An 11271-nucleotide genomic window follows, 5' to 3' on the forward strand; every position below is an offset into this window, starting at 1 on the left:
TTGGAGCAAAGCAATTTGAGCTAGCAAAACAGAGTTATTAGAGGATTCTTCTTTACCTTTAGATGGCACAACTCGAGAATTGACATATTGGGCATCATGAATTGCCATAGATTCGATCGTGGAATGAGCAAGATCGGTGTCAATTTGATCAAACCGCCCATTGTTGGCGGAATCAAGAATCCTTCGGGACTCGGCACAACATCCATTGTAGAATGTTATTGCTAGAAACCATTCATCTAGCCCATGATGTGGGCATTGTCTTTGAAGCTCCTTGTACCTCTCCCAAGTTTCATATAAGCTCTCAAGAGCTTGTTGACGGAATCCGGTGATTTGGCTCCGTAGAGTTTGAGTTTTCTCCGGCGGAAAAAACTTTTGGTAAAAAGTAAGAGCCAATGTCTCCCAATTGGTGATTTCCAAGGCGGTGCGGTCAAGGCTATTGATCCAAAGCTTAGCCTTGTCCTTCAATGAGAAAGAGAAAAGTATTTCCCTTATTTGGGCTTGGGTGACGCCCGTTTGCCGGATCATAGAGCAATAGTCACAAAAGTTTTGCACATGCTAATTGGGATCCTCCAAAGGACTTCCTCCAAATTGCTTCCTCTCCACAAGGCTAATGAAAGCCGGTTTGATCTCGAAGTCCGGCGCGGTGATTTGAGTGGTTGTGATTCCGGCCGGAAGCATGGCCGCGGTGGGCTTTGAGTGATCGGAAAGCTTCACCATCTTTTTGGTAGTAGATGGTGAATGTGGTGGAGATGTTGAACTTGAAACCTCCTCCTCTTCAAGAACCTCTAGATCGTCTAAGTACGACTTTCTAGCACTTTCGGCTTGTACGGGAGAAGAGGCTTCTTTCACTTCCTTCCAAAAACGTCGTCTTCTTCTAAAGGTTTTCTCGGGATCGGAATCCGGTGAAAGCAATTCTCCCTTGCGTGAGGACCTGGGCATAAGACAAAAATTTCTAGAGAAGTGATAAGTAACGGTCTCAAGGAACAAGTGTTCCCCAAGACAAAAGAAAACAAGATAAAAATCGACAATTCAAAAAGCAATAAAACCGTTTCCCCGGCAACGGCGCCAAAATTTGATAGGTTTATCGCGTACCTATGCAAAGATAAATTCCCTAGACAACAAATGAATGTAGTAATAGGGGTCGAACACAAGGAAACGGGAATTACGTCGTGAATTGCTATGGGTGGATTTTTATCAAGGTCGATTACGATTTGGTTTTGGTTTGTTTGGTTTGATGATTAATAAAAATTGCAATGTAAATTATATGATAAAAGATAGTCTAAAGGGTTCGGGTCACTCATGCAAAGGTAAACATATGAACATGATAAACTTGATACTAATAATCTTGTCAATTACTTAGGCTTAAAGATACCCACCTTACGGCATTAGTATCAATCATAGACCGGGTCCTAGAAAAACTCTCGTCCATGACTAGGTCGTCCTACCATACATGCTTAGTCTAATTCAATTCCGTGCCTCTCGACTTTAGAACGAATAAACAAGTTTTAATCTACGACTACGGCCGATAATCAAAGATTAAGCGTAACAAAGCAAGCATGTGATGGAAGCAATTGATCAAAATTATTATAAACTTTATTTAATCATATTATATGTTTGATTTTGCATGGCTCCCCTAGCCTTTAGACTAGAGAATTTAGCTACTCATACTAAGATATAAAATGCAAACTAAATTGTAGAGAATATTAAACATGGTTGTATGAATTATATTAATTGGGTGATATAACATATGAAAAGAACAAAGCTAAAGTAACAATTATAAAAACTATGTGATAACTAAAGCAATGATGTAAATTGTAAACTTGTAATAAGAAATACCTTAATAAGGAAGACTTGTATGGAAGAATAAATAACTAGAACCAAATGATTGAATAACAAATGCTTGAGAATCTCTTGAAATACAAATTGTTGAATGGTTAACTAAAGAATGCTTAAACAACTTAAACTTGAAATGAAAACTAATGAGAGAAAACTTATAATGCTTGAGGCTTAATGTAGTAAACTTGGACGTAAAATCGGATGCTTAAAACCTAGGAATACCTCTCCCATTTATAGGAGAGGAGGAGAAAAACGTAAGAACCTACGAGCATGCAACCCCGATCGGGGTTGGGCGGCCCCGATCGGGGTCATATGATCCTCGGTATTTTGCCTTAACTCTCCTCTTAATTGCTAAGGTATCCAATGTTTGGTGATTAAATGTGCGATTAATCACCCGGTTAATGTTCTAAATTCCTAGCATCCTAAGCTCTTTTGGCATCCAATGCTTGCAACCTTGATATGGACCTTCATTTTGGGCTTGACTTTGCATTTGGCTTCATTTGTAATTCCTTACTTCAATCCACTAATCTTCATGCAAAACCCAAGTAATCTTCACATACTTAGTCCAATATTTAGCCTTGTTTAGCTTAGTGAACTTGGTGTACAAAATCATAGGAAAAAGCCTCTAAATGCTTAGATTCCTACAAAACCGTAACAAACACAACAATACACCTAGAACACAAAATTAGCTCAAAAATATACTAATTAAAGTATGATAATCAATAAAAACCGAACTAAAATGAGGGGTAAAAGCATATATAAAATGAACATATCAGCCAGGGACGCACCCCAAAGAACACAGACAGATACAATCAACAACAACCAACAATTATAAAATCCACATCCGTCAAAACACCAATATGATACTTTAACAACAAATCACAATCAACACCAAACCACATTATGTGACTAATACTGAGTAGAGAAACCCTACCTGGAATGCAAACACAAGCAGACGATCTTATCAACTGTCTCAAAACCTTTCCTCTACGAATCCTCCTCCTATCACATAATCACATAATTACTAACAATACAACTAATTACAAAAACCCCCAGTCCCATAAATTAGGGTTTAAACAAAGATAACCAAATACTATAAAATTGGTATGTAGATCTTACCCTTGACGCAAGGATCACTACGATGCAGAGAATAATGTATTCCGACCTCTCAAGCTCCGGGATTTGCCAATAACGCGGATGAAGAGAACAACGTAGTTTTAAATCTTCCTTATGTGAACTAGGTTTATGAAAAGTGTTTAGGAAAGAAGACGATATAAAATATATACTAATCCGCGTCATTAACAAAACCCGTCAAAATATTACCCGTTAACCGACTTACTCGATCGAGTACCAAGGCTACTCGATCGAGTACCCTACAGACAGAATACTGTTTCGTAACTCAAAACACCCTTACTCGACAGAGTAAGGCCCATTCGATAGAGTACCCAGAGACTCATTAAACCGTAGTATTACATTATGTGTATTGAGAGAGAAGATTGAGAGAAAGATTTCTAGAGAGATAAACTATTTGTATATTGAATCAATCAAGTAAGTACTACTGATGAGGATATCATCCTTATATAGTATTGACAAACTGACTTAGATAACTAACTATGATTTAGTTAAGTTATAAATAACTTATAACTAATTCTTCCTTAGTCTCCAACAAAGGATTAGTTGAAAACAATGCAATAGTAGAGAAATGGCTTTTGGCCATGCATAAAAAGCACTTTTCGCCAGGGTTCTCCAACCGTAGTAAATCGGGGCGTTGCCTTAGATCAAGCACTTATGGCTATGGTCATTAGCCATACTAGGTCATTTACTAACATCAAGTATAGGCAATGCTAACCAACTTAACATAAAGTTAAGTTTAAAAGAAGTGATTGAAGAATGCAAACTATTTTATGTTGCGGGACAACATACACCGTCTTCACTATTAATATGGACTCTCATTTTATTGAGCAAACATCAAGATTGGCAAGAACAAGTATGAGAAGAGGTTCTTACCACATTTGGTAATAGTACACCCGACTTCGATGGCTTAAACCGTCTTAAAAAAGGTACGTAAATACTTCATACGTCACTAGTAATTCCTAAATGAAACGGAGGGAATAAGTTCTAACTTCAGTTACTATTTTAACCCTTTAGTAAGATTGTCGATCATAATCGAGCAACATAAGTCTTTTTTTTTGTCACCCATCATGACTTTAACTTTCAAAGGAAAGACGATCGTGGATTGTTTTGAAATTAACACTCTAATGATTATGACTGTAAAACATTTAGTTTGTGTGTATTAACAATTTGTTCTAATATTTGACTATATTTTCTGAAATAAGAATTTGCGACCGCTTTTAGACTGCCCCGAAACTGATCCAAACTAATACGACCCCCACCGATTTGTTTGCGCTATTCATTCTTTCGCGAACATTCTCCCTCTCTATCTCTTCGGTCTTCATTCTCCACTCTCCCTCATTGTCATCATTGCAAAGTTTGCCTCTCTTAACAATTTAGGTTTACAAAATTGAACGATCAATCATTTTGGCGCAAAAATGGACCCCGGTCGAAAATTACAAGCAGAAATCGATCAAGTTATTAAAAATAATAAAGAATGTGTCCATAGCATCGGCAACAAGGTTTTTGTTTCGGAATTATTTTTTTTATTCGTATTGCTCAAATTTTTCGGAATTAATATTTTTTTTTTTATTTGTAAGTTGTGATTGTTTGATTATGAAGGTGCAAATGATGAAGTTACCGCAATATCATGATGAAACCAACAACATTGAGGTTATTTAAGCCTTTATTTTAATCTCGTACATTATTCCTTTCTTGATGCTTAATATTAACCTTATTACGATTCAATTGGTTACCGCACTGAAATTTTGTTGTTGTCGTTCTCAATGAGAATGATTGTGGTTTGGCCACGGTTCTCCAATCGTTGTAAATCGAGGCATTGCCTTAGATCAAGCACCTACGGCTACAGTCATTAGCTGTAGCTAAATGTTGCTTTTGGCTATGATTACTAATATAAACCGTAGATTTATGTAGATAAAAGGCTTCGGTTGTTTCCTTATAGCCGTAGTAATATGATGATATAAAGCTGCGGCTATATTTGTTAACCGCAGTCGTAAGTAATATTAGGTTTTTTTTTTTTTTTTTTAAAAAAGCTGGTTATTGTAGAAGCCTATATACTCTGTATTATAGATGCATCATATATTACAATATGCCAATGTCATGAGTTGCAAATGAAAAGCAATACATTAACCTAGACAATATTCATAATGATGCATGCATTATCCGCTACGATTTCAAAAATAACCATACAAGAGTAATTCTTGTGCCATTATCCGCTACAATTTCAAAACTAAATCAATAATGATTTTTGTGCCATTACATGATTACTAAAGAAGATTGTCCATAAAGTAAGTAGTTCATAAGTCTCGAACCTCGTTTTTTTTTATTAGGTAAGAAAACTAGGTTGATCCTCTAGGGTAGGACCAACCTATTTCATCCTTTCGAATGAGGGAGGTAAGTTGAAGCCACTGGCTATCAAACCATCTCGAAAAAGTTGGACATGAATGTCCAATAGAAGCCATGAAGTCATCAACCTTGTTGGCTTCACGAAAAGTATGTTTAATTATCACTTCATCGAAAAAATGAAGGTCTAATTTCACATCCTTAATAATACTAGAAATTTCCAAGGAATTTGCCAAGTACCTCGAATTGAGTTAATAACACATAAACTATCACCCTCCACAATTAACTTTGAGATTCCTAAGTATTTAGCTGCTAAAATACCTTCTTTTAAAGCGAGAGCTTCCGCAACAAGGATACTATTGGATCCGCACATTTTTGCTCCTAACAAAACGACTTTACCATTGTGATCTTTTATAGAATATCCTAAAGCAGCTTTATTATCTTCTATTCTCGATCCGTCAAAATTTAGCTTTAAGAAACCGTTTCTAGGTTTTTCCCACCAAAATTCTTCCTTACTAGAGTTGTTTCTAGCTGACTCTTCTATCTCGAGATTGTTGAGATCCTTAAATCTAGTCACATTCCAGGTCTTAGTGCTATTATTACATAAAGTAATAAGTTTGCTGATACTTAAATTAACATTATTAAAGATAATATCATTTCTATGAAACCATGCATTCAACCAAATAAAAATAATCTTAATGAAATCATCTTTTAGAATTAAATCATTGAGATAATTAATTTTCGATAGAAAACTTTGGCTTGTAATACTATCATAATTTGACAAAAACTCGTTGAAACTGATAATGTTCAGGTCTTGGATGACAGATCCAATCAACGAACATTCGTAAAAGAAATGATCTTTGTTTTCAATAGGATTGTTGCACAGAACACAATGAGGTGGGACATCAATATGACTCTTGAGAAGTCTACTTTTCGTTGGAAGGCCGTCAACACAGTCTTTCCAAAGAAAAAATTTCAATTTTGGAGGAATAATCAATTTCCAAATCCACTGAAATTCACATTTGTCAAAAGCTTGATCGAACAAACCTTTCGCTAACCAAGTTGCTGTTTTGGTAGAGAAAATTCCATCTACGGACAGCCCCCAAATGAGGGTATCTGGAATATCATTATGTAGCAGTGGAATGTTAGTAATCTGATTAACAATATTGTTATTCAGTAAACTGGATAATTTACAAACATCCCATTGTTTGTCTGAGGTTATGAAATCTTTAACCAAAAGATTAGGATTACGGTTATTATCATCATCAACCATACTACTTGTAAGTGGGTGTGAAAAAACCCAATTATCAGACCAAAACTTAATGTTGCTACCATTACCTACCTGTCATCTCAGTCCTTTTCTAAATAAAGTCCGAAGACTCAAAAGTTTACGTCATTCCCAAGAAGAGACTGAATTAGGCTTATGATCAAAGAGTGAACAATTTTCAAGTATTTTTTAGTTATCACTTGACCCATATACTTTCCTTATCCATAAGAATTTTCCATAAAAGTTTCATTTGAAGAGCTTTATTAGCTGCTTCAGAAGATTTAATTCCTAAACCACCAACCGACTTTGGTAAACAAACTTTATGCCAACCAATCAAATTAGGAGAACGCTGTGAAAGATTCTTGTTCCAAAGAAAGTCTCTATTAATTTTGTCTAATCTATTATGGATCGATGAAGGAAGGAGGAAGCTCAACTTAAGACTTTGTCAAGACTTTATTTAAACTATGATTATTGGTAGTCTTGAGTGAGTCTTGTCTTAAGACTCACCAAAGTCTTGTCTCAAGACTACCAATAATCTTACCCTTAGCTCTAGTGATATTGGTATTAGAATTGGATCCGGGGTGGAGAAAATTCCTTTTTTCACTTTTGCGGATGACACTATCATTTTGGCTAAAGCCTCTAACCAGAATTGTAGAACTATTAAGTCTATTTTAGATAAATTTTGCACGATTTTCGGACAATTTGTTAATTTTGACAAATCCACTTTTCAATGCGCTAGAAATATCGAGCGTTCTCTTCGTGAATCCTTTAGAGGCATTCTTCATATGAACGAGGAAGCTCATTTGGGTAAGTATTTAGGATGTCCTATAATTGATAGCCGAGTGACTAAAAATACTTTCGAGAAGATTATTCAATCTTCTTGCACTCAATTATCGAAATGGAAAGTGAATTCTTTATCCCGAGCAGGTAGACTAGTCTCGAACCTCGTTGATCCCTTCAATTGTATATGCAGCTTTCGATACAAACCGCTACCAATAAATCAAAGTACTTATTAGGACCCAAAAAACAAAAGTTGAATATTAATCCTACATTTTGACGAGTAGCTAGATAAAACAAAAAATACCACATTATAATCTTTAATGTTCTAGTAGCATATCATAATATCTAACGTGTACCACATCACATAGTAGCCACACTCTATGCTTCCAGTTAAATGATAACATTGTACCGAAAACATTTAAAAAAAATTTAAACAAAACCAAAATCACCATAATCAAGCAATACCAACAAGGCAACAACAACAACGCATGTAATCATCAATAAGTAGAATCATACTCACTCTGGTCGTTAATGTTATGACACTATTGAACTCCATATTATTACGAGATTGTCTCTTGATAGATTAGTTGAAACTTGAAACCAATGGGGGGTCATGGTCTCGTGGACTATACGCTTTCTTAACACTTTTATTAGCTTATCTAGGAGCAATTCTTGTACTTTAAACTTTCTAAAACGAGATAAAGTCTACTTAGCGAAAGTCATGACTCATGACCTTAGACTCAGGGGCGGATCCAGAAATTCCATGGTGGTTGGGGTAAATTGTCGTGGATATTGATGTAAAAATATGAAAATAAAATTTGATACAAAGGACTTGTTTAAATTTGATACAAAGGACTTGTTTTAAACACAATACGTGTATGTCCGTTTTATAACAGACAGACCTTTTAAATATAGACAACAAATCAAATTTGAGATCCTCCAACTCTTCATATAAACATATAGTATAAATAAATACCAACATTAGACAATATAGACCCATCTCATTTCTCTAACACAGATTATTACAAAAAATAATGGAGATAAGTATAAGCAATGTTGTAACTTCTTTAGTTACAATTTTCATAGTAGGATGGTTATGGAGAACAATAAATTGGTTATGGTTAAGGCCAAAGCGACTAGAACGATGTCTTATAAAACAAGGATTTCGAGGCAATACGTATAAGGTTTTTCATGGCGATACCAAAGATATAACTTCCATGGTTAAGGAAAATAATTCGAAACCTATGGAGTGTTTCTCGAATGATTATAGTCATCGAATATTCCCGTTTAGCTACAGAACCATTCAAAAATACGGTATGTTTAATTGTTCGTTTCTTAATTTGTTCATGGTATGGTTGACGACTTACATATAGGCCATCTAATACGAGCTTGAGTCAGAAATTAAATATATGCAAAATATTATAATCTTCGATTTTGAATTTTTGATATGTTAAGCAAGACTAAAGTGGGGATAAATGCAGGTGAAAATTCATTTATATGGGAAGGACCAACTCCAACAATACTCGTCACGAAGCCGGAATTAATACGTGAAATATTGAACAAAATGTACGATTTTCAGAAAACGATAGCAAATCCACTTATTAAGGAGATGAGCAATGGATTATCAAGGCTCGAAGGTCACAAATGGGCTCAAGATCGCAAGTTAATCACCCCTGCTTTCCATATGGAAAAACTCAAGGTTTGATCGTCTTATGAACCTCCTCTAAAAACGACTAATGTTCGATTTATTCATTTATCTAATATTTTTTATACATTTTTAGAGATGATCCGATACAAAATTAGAATAAATATATCGAGTTTAATAGTTCATATGTATTTAACCTACAAGTTATGTACCACGTTGTAAATGGGTCCTATACGATACAAGTATACAACCGTTAATATGGCCGTAATTAGATTATAAATCATTAGTTTCGTTTCGTGATATTATGTTCTCTTAAGCAAGATCCAATTTATGCTTGTCGATGTAAAACATGGCACAACTAATTGGTATATATGTGTTTTATTTGAACTACTAGCATATGGTACCAGCATTTCATCAATCTTTTAATGATATGATCCAAAAATGGGAGAATGAAACATCTAAAACTGGATCACAAGAAATTGAAATATGGTCGTATCTTCATAATTTGTCCGCCGATGCAATCTCACGGGCAGCATTTGGGAGCAGTTTTCAGGAAGGTCGGAGAGTATTTGAACTGTTACGAGAATACGTATTGATCATTTCTCACTCTCTACAATCGGTTTATATTCCTGGATGGAGGTACTTTCACTTCTCTTAAATATTCATCGATTTCTTTCTAATATATTGGCTGAAAAGATTAATACAAGTTCTTGTATGAGACGGATTTATGCATGTGGTTTTTAGGTATGTACCTACCAAAACAAACAAGAGGGCCACACAAATACTAAGGGAAATAGAAGCCACCCTAAAAGACATGATTTTAAGGAGGCAAAAGTCAATGCATGCAGGAGAAAAAGTCAACGATGACTTACTAGGCCAATTAATAACATCAAGTATAAGCAATGGTAAACAATTGAACATAAAGTTGAGTTTAAAAGAAGTGATTGAAGAATGCAAACTATTCTATGTTGCGGGACAAGACACTACTTCATCATTGTTAACATGGACTCTCATTTTATTGAGCAAGCATAAAGATTGGCAAGAACAAGCACGAGAAGAAATTCTTAGCACTTTCGGTAATAAGACACCCGATTTTGATGGCATAAACCGTCTTAAAAAGGTACGTAATTACTTTATATGTCACTAATAATTCATGTTTTGTTAAACATTTACGTTCACAATTTATAAACGGCTCTGACCTCAAAAGTAAATTAGTAGATTCGATTGGATAGATGGAAGTATAAAGTTATGGTGAAAATGAACGTTATTATTTTAACAAATACAAGCTGCCATTTTTTTTTTACATTTGCACCATTTGTTTAAAATTCTCGTCACATAGTTTGAAAATCGCACAATGGCGTAAATCCATAGAATTATCGTCATTTTAAGTGTTGTTTGGCGATTAATTAATGATATTTTTCCCTTCCAGATAAATATGATATTGCACGAAGTTCTACGGTTGTATCCAGCAGTACCGTCTTTTGCTCGAAAAGTTAGCCATGATATCACAATTGATGGAAAAGTAATACCATCTGGTGTACATCTTCAAGTTCCCATCTTGTTTGTTAACCAAGACGAGAGATTTTGGGGTCCCGATGCGAAAGAATTTAATCCCGACAGGTTTTCTCAAGGGATTCTAAAAGCCACCGGAGGGAATATCTGTTTTTTCTCGTTTGGTTGGGGCCCTCGCATTTGTATCGGGTCAAATTTCGCCATGATGGAAGTTAAAATGGGATTGTCTATGATACTACAACGCTTTTATTTGGATCTTTCACCATCGTATGTTCATGCTCCTACGACTACTCGTGGCTCACTTCGTCCACAATTTGGTGCCAATTTAGTACTTCATCCTTTGTAAAAATATTATCCTGTAGAATAACTAGTGTTACGTCTTATTTCTACTCGTAGTTACGTTACCATGTATATACTCCCTAGCTATATGATATGCATGGACGACAGCACAATAGAAATCAATTTGAAAATACATATCTCTCTGCATATGACTGAATAAGAGAAACAAGTACGGAGTATGTAAAAGCCATTTCCTAGTTTCCCTTCTATTTTGTTCAAGTATGATACATGGCAATATATATGGCATGGGTCATGGACTCATGGGTGTTTTGTATAGGAGTATGAGCTTGCGGGTTGGACCAAACAAACGCTCCCTACGCCGGGTTTGGGTTGGGAACCTGCTCGAGCTTGATCGGTAACTTGAATTTAATCTGATACATAATTTGACCAAACTTGACTCAATAGTTAGCCCGATCCT

The 11271-nt window shown here is 35.3% G+C and overlaps 1 protein-coding gene and 1 non-coding gene across 2 annotated transcripts; both read left to right on the plus strand.

The window, feature by feature from the left end:
* The first annotated feature begins 238 nt into the window (after positions 1-238).
* On the plus strand, positions 239-345 carry LOC141658121 (small nucleolar RNA R71). Its single transcript, XR_012549025.1, has one exon. It is a non-coding gene; the product is annotated as a small nucleolar RNA R71 (small nucleolar RNA).
* A 7957-nt stretch (positions 346-8302) lies between these two features.
* LOC141656928 (cytochrome P450 CYP72A219-like) lies at positions 8303-11062 on the plus strand. The gene is made up of 5 exons (XM_074464017.1): positions 8303-8671; positions 8839-9056; positions 9397-9641; positions 9747-10122; positions 10432-11062. The coding sequence occupies exons 1-5, from the start codon at positions 8392-8394 to the stop codon at positions 10858-10860; spliced, it is 1548 nt and encodes a 515-aa protein (XP_074320118.1). The 5' UTR covers positions 8303-8391; the 3' UTR covers positions 10861-11062.
* The last annotated feature ends 209 nt before the right edge of the window (positions 11063-11271 follow it).

Source organism: Silene latifolia, chromosome 5 (genome assembly GCF_048544455.1).
Source record: "Silene latifolia isolate original U9 population chromosome 5, ASM4854445v1, whole genome shotgun sequence".
Classification (NCBI taxonomy): Eukaryota; Viridiplantae; Streptophyta; class Magnoliopsida; order Caryophyllales; family Caryophyllaceae; genus Silene; species Silene latifolia.